The sequence below is a fragment of the Myotis myotis genome, unplaced genomic scaffold (genome assembly GCF_014108235.1).
Source record: "Myotis myotis isolate mMyoMyo1 unplaced genomic scaffold, mMyoMyo1.p scaffold_m19_p_21, whole genome shotgun sequence".
NCBI classification, from domain to species: domain Eukaryota; kingdom Metazoa; phylum Chordata; class Mammalia; order Chiroptera; family Vespertilionidae; genus Myotis; species Myotis myotis.
Window position 1 is genome coordinate 5,497,035 of NW_023416326.1, and position 16,161 is coordinate 5,513,195.

Sequence of the window (16,161 nt, forward strand, 5' to 3'; positions counted from 1 at the left end):
AAAGAACAGTGGGAAGATTTATTCATTAAAAATCTGTATATCCACAATCTCGATTCTATACTAACATTTTACGATTCTTGCTTTATCACATATCTAACTGCATATATATATATGTATATAATTTATTTTGATGCATTTAAAAAAATAAGTATAGTCACCAGCGCACGATATCCTAAGTATTTCAGTATGTGTATCGTTGACGAGGGCTCAGTGTACCATTTTTATTCCTTTTGCGGTAAAAGATACACAGTGACATGCACAGACCACTGGGTGGGTTTTGACAGATGCATATATCGGTTTGACAGAACATCCCGGGGTGATGGCAAAGTCCCCTGAAGCAATGCCATCTCGCTTTCAACCCCCTCCCCCATTTGCCAATCGCTGCGATTGATTTCCACTATTGATTAGCATTTCCTGTTTCCAAACTTCATCTAGGAGTCGTCAGATACATACCCTTGTATTGCTTCCTAATGTTTTTGCTGTTCATGTATGTGTTTGCTATAGTTGTCATATGTATATATTGTCGACATAGTTTGAAATGCCATAAAGTAATGTTACCATTTTTTTCTTTGCGCAGTCATAATCTAATTTATAATTACCCTATACTTAACCATTTTCGATGCTTTTTATGTCATACTGAGTATTCGACTTTCCATCTAGTACCATTTCTTTCCAGCTTCCAGGATGACCTTGTCTTAAAAAAAAGAACTTTTTGTAAAAATCGGGAAATGTCTTTATTTACCTTCATTTTTAAAGACTATTTCCCACCCGGCCGATGTGCTCAAGTGGTTGAGTGTCCACCTAGGAACCAGGAGGTCAGGGTTCAATTCCAGGACAGGGCACATGCCTGGGTTGTGGGCTCCATCCCCAGTGTGGGGCGTGCAGGAGGCAGCCGACCCATGATTCTCTCTCATCATGGATGTTTCTCTCTCCCTCTCCCTCTCCCTTCCTCTCTGCAAAAAGAATATTTTCCTTGAATATAGAATTCTGGACTGGTAGTTTGGTATTTTCGCACTTTAAAGACACTTTTGTGCATACAGTTAAGTGATACTCTGAAACACAGGCTCTGAAAATACTTATTTGTAGGTAATTATCGAGTGTAGTTTCCTGAACCAGTTGATTTTAATTCTTTTAAAAAAAAGATATTTGCTTGAGTTTTGTTAGCTCTGTAGGAGATAACAAGTCTTCTGTGTCCCAGGAAAGGCAGGCGGGCTTGAATCTATCTGCTCTTTAGCCGCAAGCATGAGGCAGGTCGCCAACCCAAGATATTTTCATTCTCTCCAGTTTCTTAATATCTCTTTTTACTTCCTGCCCAGGATGCTTTCATTTTCTTTTGCCTCCACCAAATCTTATCCATCCCACCCTCGTCGTCTCTTCTCTCTGTGGTTCTGTGAACATTGAAATGGTGCGTTTTCATTTTCTTTATTTCCCCAGGAATATTGTTGGCAGCGGCCCGTCCTTGTTGTTGGGCCAGGTGACCTTTATAGGATCTGCATATTCTATGCTTATTCAAGCAAGAGGTATTCATAATGCAAGTCAAACAGTACTGCAAAGCTGTATAAAAAAAGATTGCTCTTTGCCCTAGCTGGTTTGGCTCAGCCAATAGAGCATGGGCCTGCGGACGGAAGGGTCCTAGTTGGGGTCCTAAGCCCGGGTTGCGGGCTCGATCCCCAGTGAGGGGCATGCAGGAGGCAGCCGATCCATCATTCTCTCTCATCATTGATGTTTCTCTCTCTGTCTCCCTTCCTCTCTCAAATGAATAAAAACATATTTTAAAAAAAGATTCCTCTCCTTACTTCTAAACACGTGACTGCATGTAGTCAGCGCCGCTTTAGGGAACTTTTTCGACTTATTCCTTAGCCTGACGCTATCAGCGATTTTTTTTTTTTTCCATTCTACACCATAACCCAGCAGAGTTGTTTTCTGAAAACGTGCGATCCTTCCTAGGATGTACTTACTAATGTTTTCCTTGGTGACTGATCGGTGACTATACTAGATTGCATTTGTACTTGGCACATGAATATCGATGTTGTGGGATGAAGAGTTTAGTAGTGATAGATCTTTCTACCTCTTTTTTTTTTTTTTTTTTTAAGCCTTTTAGTATTTCATAGACACTTGAGTGATACATCCCTGTGTGGTCTCGGTGGGAAATTTTGCCTTCCTACATATTTGGAGCTGCTGCCTCCCGGATGGTTTCCTTGCCTTGAGGACAACAAGTGTGTATGTCGCCATTATTTGTGTCTGCTGTTTGTCAGTGACATTCACAGTGTTTTTCCTGTGTCCCTCAATCCGTGAGCCGTGACAATACCTCATTGTTACAAGCAAGCAGCTTTCCCCTTCCTTCTTATTAACAAGTGTTTGTTTTTTTTTTAATGAAATATAAAAGGAGACAAGCTATTTAGTATTATCATAAATGTACCCTATAGTAGAGCCCTGGTATATCTACTGTGACCTGTCCTGGTCATAGTGGTTGGTTAATTGAACGAGATAAAGTTTGGTGCCCTTAGAAATGACATATGCCTTCACCTATGTTAGCCAACTTTATAACATACGTGTTCATTCTAAAGCTTTGCGTGTTAGCCTAGGGCAGTGGTCGGCAAACTCATTGGTCAAGAGAGCCAAATATCAACAGTACAACGATTGAAATTTCTTTTGAGAGCTAAACTTTTTAAACTTAAACTATATAGGTAGGTACATTGTTATTAACTTAATGAGGGTACTCCTAAGGCTTAGGAAGAGCCACACTCAAGGGGCCAAAGAGCCGCCTGTGGCTCGCGAGCTGCGGTTTGCTGACCACTGGCCTAGGGGATGCGAAATCCACATTATTTTTTTCTTCCCTAAAGTCACGCCCATCTTTTATCTCCAGAGATTCAGCTTTGGTTTCTTTAAAGCGGAGAGAGAACTTAGACCTGCAGAAAGCGCTCTGGATTTAGCGTTCTGCGGGACTTGTATGATCTCCCCCTCTTATATGTGTCTCTCAGTTTTCTAGAGGCCCGCCTTTGTAGAAACTTGCCGGGACGTTTTACTTCCTTCCATAGAAGTTCTGTATGCTCACATGGTATAATTTATAGAATATTTAAATTGCGTAAGTACAAGAACAGTCTGGATGCATACATGTGGCCACAAGCACAGCTAAGGACACAGCCCTTAGAAGGGGGCAGGGTGACCACATGGCTTCCCAGCGCTGCGTGTTTTCAGGGCTAAATGGCGTGTTTTATAGACAGAAGAGAGAGGATTTGATAGGTTGTCCATTTGGGCATTAGAAGTCAGAAACAGGAGCTTTCGCTGGTGTATTTGAGGGCTCTGACCGGCGGCAGATTTTTATTATTTTACAGTTCATCTCTCTCACTGCCTTTCAAGTCACTACTTGAAGAAATCTTAATTAGGAGAAATGAAAATGACAGTACTCATCCTTTTGGGGCTTACCACCTGATGGTGGAGAGATTGTATGCATAGTGTGTCGTGATGACATAGAATGGGACACCCCCACCCCCCCCCCACCCCGTTTGGGGCCGGAGAGAGGAAGAACTTTTAAGCTTTCAGGAGGGTGTGACACTCGGGCCTGCATTTGGGAGGACAGCTGGCATTGAAGGCAGAAGGTACTGTATTTGGGAAGAGGGAATGTGCGGTGAGTTCAGGTCGAGGGAGGGGCACGTTCAGAGCTGTGGACAGGTGTGGCATTTCTGCTGCGTTGGAGTTTGGAACCGTTTTGCATGCGTGTGCCCCCAGCAGGAGGATGGTGGGATGGCGGGATGGCGTGAGGCGCGCTTTGCATGCTCTCAGTGTCCGAGGGAAAGAATGAACGTCAGAAGACAGGCCACCCAGCCAGAGGGTACCCCGAAATGAGTCTTTGGGGTGTGCTAGCCGGAAGGGCGACACGATTAGATTTTTTTATTTTATTTTATTTTATTTTATTTTTTTAATTTATTGCTTAAAGTATTACAAAGGGTATTACATATGTGTCCATTTTATCCCCCCGCCCTAGACAGTCCCCTAGCCTCCCCTATCCCCCAATGTCTTATGTCCACTGGTTATGCTTATATGCATGCATACAAGTCCTTTAGTTGATCTCTTACCCACGATTAGATTTGATTTAGAAAACATGCATCGGGGTTGGGAGTAAAATTGCATCCGCAGTGCCAGTTCGGAGACTGTTGCAATCATGCAACTGAGAAACCACGGGGGCCCAGGTTAAAGCTTTTGAGCAGCGTGAGCAAAGCGAACCCGTGGGTTGGGGCTGCAGGAGTAGGCTGGACAGACCATGGAGGGGGGATGGGACGGGAGGGTTCTGGACTTGAGCCCGAGGTTAAGCCTTTGTTTTACTATGGTTGCCAATATCAAAAAATGTCTATATGTGACACGGCACCCGAGTGAAGTTAGGGTTTTTCAAAATGCTGACAGGCCGAGCTCAAAAGGTCCGCCATCACTGATATAGGGCCTGTTGGCGTTCCTGTTTGAGGAAAATGCATGTTTATTCCGATCTGACCGCGTAATCTTCTATCAGTGGGATGGCCCCAATTCAGTGTTCCTGTACTCCGGCAGCTGTGGCATATCGGCGGGAGCAATGTCTGTGGAATTGAAATCGAACATTGTGTTTACTCTACCCCTCTTTAATGCTTGAGGTGTGATGAAATCGCAGGCTTGACCAAAAACATTCGACATCGAAGCGTGAGATGGAAATCCGACTTTTTAAAAATTCCCCGTTTTTTGTGTGTGCGATTTCTGCCTTAATATTTTATCTTCTGAGCAGCTGACATGTTAGCTCTGAGAATGACTCAGCGTCGTAACAGCCAAGGTGCTAATTCTCTTTTTCAGAGTGAACTCCCTTAAGTGGTTGGTATAGTATAGGAGGGGTTATTGCGCCGACCTTGACATAACGGAAATGGAGGATTTGAGGGTGAATGGCACTCTGCTTCCTCAAAGATGGTGAGGATGTGCTAAGACGTGTGTGAAAATAGATGACTTGGGCCTGTGGCTTTCAGCAGGGATACGCTTTTCAGCATGTCACATACTTTGGGAGTATCTGTAAAATGCAAGGTGACATCCAAAATTTTCTCCTGCCTCAGTTGTCCCCCCCTTTTTCCTCTCCCCTCTCGTCTGTGTACTAGCGAATCCTGTCCGATACACTTTCTTTTTTAAAAATATTTTTTTTATTGATTTCAGAGAGGAAGGGAGAGGGAGAGAGAGAGAAACATCAATGATGAGAGAGAATCATGGATCGGCTGCCTCCTGCACGCCCCCTAGCGGGGATCGAGCCCACAACCCGGGCATGTGCCCTTGACCAGAATTGAACCCGGGACCCTTCAGTCTGCAGGCCGATGCTCTATCCACTGAGCCAAACCAGCCAGGGCCCAACATGCTTGCAACATACACTCCCATGTGCTTCCCTCCCATGTTTCTCGTCAGGCTCCGGTGTCTCCATATGTGCACCTCGCATTGGTCTTCATGCTTCTGTTCTTGATTTCCATGCCACTTTCCTGAACCCCTCCCCTGTCTGCGTAGCAGCTAGAGTCATCTTTTAAAAATGTACCTCCCGTTCTGCTTAAAGCAGCGGTTCTCAACCTGTGGGTCGCGACCCCTTTGGGGGTCGAACGACCCTTTCACAGGGGTCGCCTAAGACCATCGGAAAACACATACATAATTACGTATTGTTTTTGTGATTCATCACTATGCTTTCATGATGTTCAGTTTGTGACCATGAAATTGGGGGTCACCACAACATGAGGAGCTGTATCAAAGGGTCGCGGCCTTAGGAAGGTTGAGAACCACTGGCTTAAAGCCTTCGATTGGCTTCCCAGTGAACGTAACTTCTCCCTCCTATGGCTCAGGTAGGACCTCCTCAGAGAGCCTCCCTCATGGAAAGATGAATGAGGACTGTGGGAGGGAGGGTGATTCATTCTGGCTCTGGAGACCCCAGAAAGACTTCGCAGAGAAATGGTATTGGACCCAGGTCTCAATAAGTAGGATTGCATTCGATGGAATCAGGTACTGAACAGATACTTAAAGAGTGTCTGCTGTGGGCTGGGCACTGTCATTGTCATGCTGCTTTGACAAGCAGCGATTAATGAGTGACGGCTTTGAAAGGAAGTTGCTATTTTCAAAGACTTGGCTTTGTTGCAACCTCAATAAATATAGCATAGACCAGAATAGCCAAGCCATCCTTAAGGAGCTTGAAAACCAGGACGCTTTTCATTCACTAGTACCTGGGAGAAGAGGATTTGGCAACCGTCCTCTATATACCTGTTCAGGAAATTTGACTATATTCAGGAACGAGTTACTTGACGAAGGCACAGAATTGTGATGCCGTGTTAACGGTCTTTATATTTTTAAACAATCGGCTCTCTCCAGCCTTCTGATGCCAGATTTTCATTTTAAAATACCCAAGTTAACACCAGGAAGAAAAACTGTATTGGCTCTATATACCCAGTGCATTTGATCATAGAATGAAATTTTTGTTTATAACGAATGTAAATGCCTGCTCTTCACAAGCTATAATTTACTGGTTTAATCTTTGATAGTAGTTCCCTTACTGACTCAGGATGCGGAAGGCTGTGAGTAGGTGCTCATTTTGAGGCTTGCTATAATGAGGAGAGAATAGTCATATAATGAGTATGAAATGTTTATCTTTTTTGCTGGGCTTGTTTCTTTTTTAAAAAAAATTTTTATATATGTTTTTATTTCAGAGAAGAAGGGAGAGAGAGATAGAAACATCAATGATGAGAGAGAATCATGGATCGGCTGTCTCCTGCATGCCCCCCACCCCCACCCCCCCCGCCCCGCCCACTGGGGACCGAGCCTGCAGCCCGGGCATGTGCCCTTGACCGGGAATCGAACTGTGACCTCCTGGGTCCTAGATTGATGCTCAATCACTGAGCCACGCTGGCCAGGCTTGCGGTACTTGTTTCGATCTGCATTTTTTTTTTTTTTAATTCCTCTCTGCCTCTTCAGTAGCTATGGTTCTTTTTTAATATAGTTTATTGATTTTTTACAGAGGGGAAGGGAGAAGGATAGAGTTAGAAACATCGATGAGAGAGAAACATCGATCAGCTGCCTCCTGCACACTCCCTCCTGCACTCTCCCTTCCTCTCTGAAATCAATAAAAATATATTTTAAAAAAATATGGAGAATTGTATAGAAAGCTAGTTATGACATTTACAGTATATTACTATAATACAGTACGTTGCCTTTATTTTGAGATATTTTAAGTTCTAAAATACCTCCATTTATTAGGTTCTGGGGATCCCGCCCCAGTCCCCAATTTCCCATCTGGCAAGTAGGCCAAACTACGGTATTGTCAACCTTCTGTATGGATTCATCCGATCTGTATTGGAGGTTTGTGAATCCGTGAGATCCAAAATAGGGTGCTTCACTGGCTTATTTGGTGCCCATTTGTAATAGGAGTTGGTCTCTGGAGTGGTTTTCTTCGCACATGAGCAGCCCATTCTCCTGTTTTCCACACCAGCTGGGTGTCCAGCTGGGTGTCCAGCTGTTCAGTGCAGTTGCAACACTGTCTGGAGTTATCCCAGACCCCACAGGCTCATGGCTCAGTCCCACAAGACCGTCCCCATTTCAGATACTGGCTGCCAGTGGGGGTACGAAGGCTTACCCACTTACGCCCTGCTGACTACAGAGTCAGTTTTGATAATTCACGAGAAGGACTCCCAGAACTTAGGAAAGTACTTTACTTGTTATTGCTGGTTTAATATAAAGGACTAGAGGCCCGGTGCACGGATTCGTGCACCAATAGGGTCCCTCAGCCTGGCCTGTGCCCTCTTGCAATCCAGGACTCCTTGGGGGATGTCGGAGAGCCGGTTTCAGCCCAGTCCCCGCAGGCCTGGCCAAGGGACCCCCCACCGGTGCATGAATCCATGCACCGGGCCTCTAGTATGCATATAAGATCTTTGGTTAATCTCTTTCTGCCCTTCCCCCTTCCCTCTGACATTCATCAGTCTGTTCCATGTTTCCATGTCTGTGCATTGAGCGTCTGCCCCCTGGCGGTCAGTGCGCATCATAGCTACCGGTCGAACGGTCACTTAGGCTTTTATATATATAGATGCAACTCCGGAACAGCCAGATGGAAGAGATGCATAGGGCAAAGGATGGGGTGGGTGCAGAGGTTGCATGCCCACCCTGGGCATGCTACCCACCCAGCACCACCATGCGAGCTTGTTTGGGTGTGTTTATGGAGGTTTCGTTACGTAGGCATGATTGTGAACTAGATTTCTGACTCTTCTACCCTCCCCGGGGTGGGGGGGAGGAGGAGTGGGACTGAAAATTGCAACCCTCTGATCATGGCTCAGTATTTCTGAAAACAGCTCCCTTCCTCAAGCCTACAAGTCAGCTCATTAGCATGCCAGAGGCTCTCTTCCTGTTCAGGAGTTGCCAAGGGTTTTAGGAGTTCTGTGCCAGGGACCGGGACAAAGACCAGAGATTTTTTTTTTTTTAATACCACAGAATGTCTGTCTCCAGCCAGGAAAGATCCTCAGATGTTGTGGAAAGGAATGGGAGGACTTGATTTGAATCTGTCTCTAAGAACCCCTGTGGGCTGGGCCGGTCCCTTCCTGGCCCGGCTTTGATGTGGGTTCTCCGAGTGCCAGATGTCCTCCAGGACTGCAGAGCTATCTGGGCCGGATCCATCCCTTCGCACCTTCCACATCCTCTCGTGGCTGTTCCTCCTCTTCCCAGAGCCCCTCAGCTCTTACCCGCAGCTTAGTTCTTCTTCTCGTTAACCCTGGCCCCTCCTTCCTGCTGCTCCTCAGCTTTGCTTAGAGTTAGATTTGTATCCTTAACCTCTCATGTTGGACATTTCATTTTCAATAGAAAATGAATCAAATAACTTTTTTTGTTGTTGCATGTTTGGCCTTCGCTGGCCACTTGGATATGTTCATTTGCAGACGTCTTTGTTTCAGTGGTTGTAGCTTTTCCAGGGAAGTGGAAGTGACCAGACAGTGGATGGTTGATGAAGTGGTTTGTATAATAAGTGCCAATTAAAAGCTGTTCGATGAACCGTGTGCTGCAATCCTTGGAATGTCTCCAGATACCCGCTGTAGAGCAGTGGGGGAAGGAAAGGTAGAGGAAGAAGTGGGGATATTCTGCTTTTGGGTTTTTTTATTTTTGTTTTTTGGAAAGCCTTTTGTCTTTTTCTTTTTTTTTTTTTTTTTGAGCATGAAACGACCTAATTTACAAAAAATAGGGGTTCAGTGTGGCCTAATGTCTGTGACCCCACTGGGACTGTCTTGAGGAGACCGTATTTCTTGAACCATGGGAATCATATTGTATGTCCCCAAATAGTAGTTTTTGAAAACTGGGAAATAGTGTGACTTTGTTAATTTTCAGATTTGCTTCTTGGATTGCGCACTTGGCTTTACCTTGGTTCATGTCGTCTTGCGATAGGGTTATGTAAATGTTGTCACGTAAGTGTTTCTCTTGTGAGTGAGGACCAGATTTCCACTGTTGTGCAGACAAGTGCTCTTGAATCACAGCTTAAAAAATAAATTCAAGCTCGCCTCAGTGGATAGAGCGCCGGCCTGCGGACTCAAGGGTCCCAGGTTCGATTCCGGCCAAGGGCATGTATCTTGATTGCGGGCACATCCCCAGTAGGGGGTGTGCAGGAGGCAGCTGATCAATGTTTCTCTCTCATCGATGTTTCTAACTCTCTATCCCTCTCCCTTCCTCTCTGTAAAAAAAAAAAATCAATAAAAAATATTTAAAAAATAATCATAGTTCAAGCTCTAGTCATCGGCTTATTTTTATTCCCAGAACTTTTTACCCCCAAAATTTCAGTGCAGCCCAGCCGGTGTGATTCAGTGGTTGAGCGTAGGCCCATGAACCAGTTTGATTCAGTCATGTGCCCAGGTTGTGGGCTTGATCCCAAGTGGGGGGCACGTAGGAGGCAGCCGATCAATGATTCTTTCTCATCACTGATGTTTCTATCTCTCTCCCCCTCTCCCTTCCTCTCTCTAAAATCAAAACTCAATTACAGTTATGTTTAAAATTTTTCAGGCATACAGTTTTAGATTATCAGTGGATTTATTTCCGTGTTCGTGCTGCGCAAATATTGTTACAAGTTTTAGTAAAATCTCGCCAGTGGAAAAATATAAACAATCGGAACCCATTGTTCTGAAGCAGTGTTATTGCTCAGTGCTGCGGCCTCTTAGGTCTCCATGGTCCGCTGTCATCAGATTGCCTGGCAAGTTGAGTAAAACACACACATACAGTGTTGAGAGATGGGGCAGACGTGGGGGTGAGAGAAGAGGTCGGGAAAGTGACTTTTTGCTCCTGTGGACATTGGGGAGGAACCCACATGATTTACTTTCTTAAGCCTTTGAGGCTAAAGTGGGCTGAATGGGCAAAGCTTTTCGTTAAAGATGGGGTTGGGTGAGTTACCTGGGGGCCTCTGCGTCAGTTACGGCTTAAACATCAGCTAAGTCTTCTATAGTATGTGGGGCGCTTGGGTGAAAGCATAGAGTTACTACTGTACCTGTTTTCTTCTGTTGTTCACTTTCATATTTGATTTAAAAAACAAAAACAAATTAAACTAAAATTCTAATCAACCATTTCCCCCCAGGGTGGCATTAGAGGATTTTTGAAAGATGAAACTCGTGCTTAATGTGAAATTCAGATCATCTCCCCTCATTTTATTTATTCATGTATCTCAGTCTCACTTGGTAACAGATAATTGAGATTTAAAGACATTATTTTGGGATTGTTCTGTTTTCGTATTTATCTGTGATGGTTAGAAGTAAAATCTAAAGGATCCTTGGGAAGCATCTCATTTTACTTTTTCATTTTTTAAATGAAGAAATTTGAAACATAGGGTGTTCTGGCCAAGGGGCGTCAGAGTGAGTCACATTGCCATCATTGATTGTTAGGAACAACTCCATATCTTAAGGGGCAGATAGAGCGTCTCAGAATTTGTTATATAGACCATGAAGCAAGCCTGATGGCCAGCGGGTTTTCAGTACATAGGGATTCACAAACAGGTCACTGATACTATAAACATACTAGAGGCCCGGTGCATGAAATTCATGCACTCGGAGTGGGGGTCCCTCAGCCTGGTCTGCACCCTCTCACAGTCCGGGAACCCTCAGGGGATGTCCGACTGATGAGACTTGTCCTGTGGGGAGTGGGCCTAAGCCAACAGTTGGACATCCTTAGCGCTGCCATGGAGGCGGGAGAGGCTCCCATGACCCCTGCTGCGCTAAGAACTCATGAGCCTGGCTTCTAGTTGAGCAGCGCTCCCCCTGTGGGAGCACACGGACCACCAGGGGACAGTTCTTGCATTGAGTATGTGCCCCCTGGTGGTCTGTGCATGTCATAGCAACCGGTCGTTCCGCTGTTCAGTTGATTTGCATATTAGCCTTTTATTATATAGGATATATGATTAAACACATAATGGGTAATTTATACTTAGAGTTGTGTTCAGTTTAATGAGCGTGTTGATACTCAGATTTAGAAGAAAACATTTTTGTGTTACTTGTGTGTTCGTGGATCCTGATCCCCTCCTTATGTCCCTCATTACCCTTTACCCACAAGGGCAGGAAGCTTTTGTCTTGTTCACTGTTGTTTCTGGCACCCAGTAAAGCCCTGATTGTTGAGTGACTGCTGAGTCGGCTGACTCTGATTTATATGGCTGTGTGGGCAACTGAGCATATTTTAAATGTCTCATGTTTGCTTTTTTTTTCTTTCTTTTTTCCTCTTCTGCTTGTTCTCACAGTGAACAGAGTATCTGTCAGGCAAGAGCTGCTGTGATGGTTTACGATGATGCCAACAAGAAGTGGGTGCCAGCTGGTGGCTCGACTGGGTTCAGCAGAGTCCACATCTACCACCACACCGGCAACAACACCTTCAGAGTGGTGGGCAGGAAGATTCAGGACCATCAGGTATGGGTTGGGTTCAGTTCTTTAAGCCGTCCTGTGTTACGGAAGGACTTGCTGTTTCACGAAAATAAAGCAGGGGTTTGGAACCGTAGTCAAAATAGTCCCGATGGGGAAAGCATAGGTCGTCCTGAAGAACAGCCCTAAAAGTATCTCAATGTTGGCCCACAAAGAAAATGCCTATCTCTATTATAAAAGGCCTGTGGCCCTAACGCCTTAGCGGCCAAAGACCGGCACGGGTGGGCGGGGCTGCGCGATTTCGCACGCTGGGCTTCTAGTTTAAAAATAATTCTAAAGACGTCTGCCTGCACAAGTCAGGCAATTTCCAAATGAAAACATTGAGATTTTTTTTATCCCTAAGAGAAGTAAGCTATCCCGTGACTTTATAGTTTTTGACAAACGGAGTGTTTTTAAAATGTTTGGAAATTTAAATACACTTCTAAATAATTCATGACACTGATATGAAAGCGTTATGAAGATTAGAAAATGTTTAGAAAGTGCTTAGACCTGAGTGACAAGAGATTATATATAGAAACCTGTGGGACATCTAAGCTGTCTTTAGATGGGCTACTCTTAATGACATAATGAGCTTAAGAGGGAAGCAGAAGGAAATACTAAAAATAAATAGAACTTGTTAACACAAAAGCTGCCCTACTGAATAGAAAAATTGGCAGAATCAAGCAGAAAAAAAAAGTTATATTAGGATTGGAAAAGAGATGTAGCTATAGATATACTACGAAAATAAGTTACTGTAAGATATTTTGAACAGCTTTATGCCGGTAAGTGGGCCATTTTGTAGGAAAGTATTACTGACCAAAACTGGCAGAAAAGTAGAAAAATTTAATAGATCTGCCATCATAAAATATATCAATAGTTAATAATTTACCTAAAATGTTATAAAAAGTCCTCAGGAAGATATTAGCAGACCAAATTCAGCAGTAATGTAAGGATAATTTAACATTCAATAACTAATAATGTAACATACCGGGAGAACACCTATTAGAAACGAGATTCAGGAAAAGCATGTGATAAAATTAAAACCCAAAGGTAATATTTCTCAGCACGTTTGGCATAAAAATGAATTTTCTTAAGCTGATGAGGATGACAAACGCAAACATACAGCAAACATCTCATGGGACAGTACATTTTTAGGATTTCCACTAAACTCAGGAACAAGTTGAGGATTTCAACTTTCATTCATTTAGCAGAGGAGGTAACCTGGTGCTATAAAGATGAAGAAATTGAAGCCAGAAGGAGTGTAAAGGAAGTAGTAGAGCTGATTTTATTCACTGATGATATAATTCTCCACATGAAAAATCCCAGTATCTACAGAGATAAAATATTACAACTAATACGACTGTTCAGCAAGGTTGCCCCTATTATTAAGGTACAAGATCAGTATATAAAAGAAAATAAAATTTTATAAAAATATTTAAAGTAACATAATGATGTGTACCTATGCATATATCTAATGAAAATTGGTTTTCTCTCATTCCAGGGTACTTTTGTTACATGGGGCCGGTAGAGCAAACATGGGAAGTCAGGCCCTGCGAATGAGGGAGGGTGTGTGGGTAGTCTCGCAGGCCATGGTTTGGGACCCAGAAGCCCCTCCCATATGTTGGGAAGAAGAAGTTTGACTCAGAAGTAGACTGGCCCTCATAGCACAGCCTCTATCATTTCAGTTACTATTGGATTAAGGTGACTTAAGACTGTTAGTTTCCCTAGCTGTTTGCCAGAAGCCAATGTACATTTTTCCTGGGGAAAAAAAATATATATATAACATCATTGTAGGCATCAACATTTCCTTAAAATTGTCCATATGCAGTGTCTGGCACTCAATCAGAATACCCAGGCATACAAGGAGACAGGGGAAAGAAACAGCAGTAGGACAGACCCCTGGGAATCCAGTTAATGGAACTATCAGGAAGTGACTTTAAAATAACTATGCTTAATACATTCAAGGAAATATAAGACATTTTGAGAATTTCAGCAGAGAACTGGATACTTGAAAAAAGAACAAAATGGAAATTTAAGGCCTGGGACTGGGGGCGGGGGTGGGGGGACGATGAGGGGACGGGGAGGAGTGCAGGGGTGGGTTAGAAGGGGTCCAGGGGGAACGAAGGGGACATGTAATACTTTCAACAATAAAGATTTTTTTTAAAAAAGAATCGAAACAGAAAATAACTGCTGTTAACAACTCAGAGATGGTTTTGTTTTGTTTTGTTTTTACAACCAATTAGAAATAGCTAAAAAGAATTAGTAAACTGAAATAGAGGTAAGAAAAACAAATTCAGACTGAAGCTAAGATAGTCAGAGAGAAATAGGTCATACACAAAGCGCTTAGGGGAGACATAAGGGACTACAGTGAGAAAAGTATGTGTAATCACAGGGGAGACTGGGGCAGAATAATAACTGAAGAGAGAGTAAACAAGAATTTTCAAAAAGGGAATTTTCAAAAAGTACCAAGAAAGCCCTATAGAAACCCATTGTGTTAAAATCACTGTAAACTAAATACAAGGTGAAACGCTGAGCAGTCCTTGAAAATCAGATACCGTTAAAGCAGCAACAATGAACTGTCAGCTGACTTCTCAGCAGAATCAAGAGCTGGGAGGCCGTGGACTTCAAATGACTGTGGGGAAGTGAGTGACCACGTAGCATTCCGTACCAAATACAAATATGCTTCAAAAAAAATGAAGGTGAAATAAAGATATTTTCTGGCAGACAAAAATGGAGAGGCTTCCTCGCCAGATCTCACTGGGAAGACATTCTTCAAGATCAAAAATGGTCCCAACAGAAGCTTGAAGAGGGCCGAGGACTAAAAAGCATAAGTGTTGATCTTAGTCGATCATTGACTATATAAAACTAAAAATAGTGCTTTATGGGGGTTAACATATATGGAGAATGAAAATCCTATATCATAAAAGGCTAATATGCAAATCGACCGAATGGCAGAACCACTGGTTGCTATGATGCACCTTGACCACCAGGGGGCAGACGCTCAACGCAGGAGCTGCCCCCTGGTAGTCAGTGTGCTCCCACAGGGGGAGTGCCACTCAGCCAGAAGCCTGCCTCATGGCTGGCGAGCGCAGTGGCGGTGGCGGTAGGGCTAAGGATGAATGAATTAATACCTTTTCAATCAGGATTTGTTGACTTTGTCGATTTTGCCATTTATTGGCTTGACTTTATAAAAAGAATTACTGTCTTTTAGGTGGTGATAAATTGTGCCATTCCTAAAGGGTTGAAGTACAATCAAGCTACACAGACCTTCCACCAATGGCGAGACGCTAGACAGGTGTATGGTCTCAACTTTGGCAGCAAAGAGGATGCCAATGTCTTTGCAAGTGCCATGATGCATGCCTTAGAAGTGTTGAATTCACAGGAAACAGGTAAGGAGCCTGCGGTTGGCTTGTTTTCTTGAACTGAAGTGCCATCTATCAGTTAAAACAGACCTTTTCTGACCAACTTTTAAATCATCTATGTATGTGAAGTTATTCTTGAATTTCTGTTATTCTTTGCAGAACTGTGAACTTTTTATTGGCTGATGTGAATGTGGGTTCTGGAAGGATAGTCCTATGAGATTGGTTCATTAGTCATTTTTAAATGCTTTTATTGGAAGCCACCTAGTTCTGTTCCTCCTGCTGTAGAACCTCAACTCTCCTTGCAAGGACAGGAGGCCCAGAGAATATGCAGTAGATCAAAATGATGCACGTTAATCTTCATCTCAGATTTTAGGAAGACACATGTGGTTTCCGAAGCATGTTTTTTAAGCCACTCCTGAGGCCTTGAACCTCAAGTAGGACTAGGTCTCCTGCATCCTGGTCATTAAACGTTTGATTCTAAAAGTTGTTTCACAGTTTTAGGAGTGCCCTCAGGTGGTTTTAGCTGTGAATTGCATCTCCCCTGACCGCATGGTGGTTAGATAGCTATGTCGAAATAATTAACTGAAACACACACACACACACATACACACACACAAACCCTCTAGGATTTAATACTGTATATGTGTCAGAGATGAGCTCTATTTTTGTTTAAAGGACAGAAAAAGAAATTCACCAGTGTATTTGTTGTCTTTGGGGAGATAGCTTTATTATCAGCAAACAAATGCTATACATAAAACAACATGAATGTGATTACTCTTGCCTGCACTGTGTATTTCATAGTGACCCAGATGACGTAAATATTCTATGAACCACCTTTATGTATTTTAAAGGAATGATTTCGATAGTCAGATTAAGATTTGCTATTTTGTTGAAAGGTAGAGAATTTTGAAACCTATTATAGACAC

The 16,161-nt window shown here is 43.4% G+C and overlaps 1 protein-coding gene across 5 annotated transcripts in view; it reads left to right on the forward strand.

Moving 5' to 3' along the window:
• ENAH (ENAH actin regulator) overlaps positions 1-16,161 on the forward strand; it is a 113,507-nt gene that overhangs the window by 40,691 nt on the left and 56,655 nt on the right. For all 5 annotated transcript variants that reach the window (XM_036354625.1, XM_036354628.1, XM_036354629.1 and 2 more), the window contains exons 3-4: positions 11,717-11,882; positions 15,085-15,262. In XM_036354625.1, coding sequence (XP_036210518.1) covers positions 11,717-11,882; positions 15,085-15,262 — 344 coding nt within the window. The remainder of the gene's footprint in view (positions 1-11,716; positions 11,883-15,084; positions 15,263-16,161) is intronic.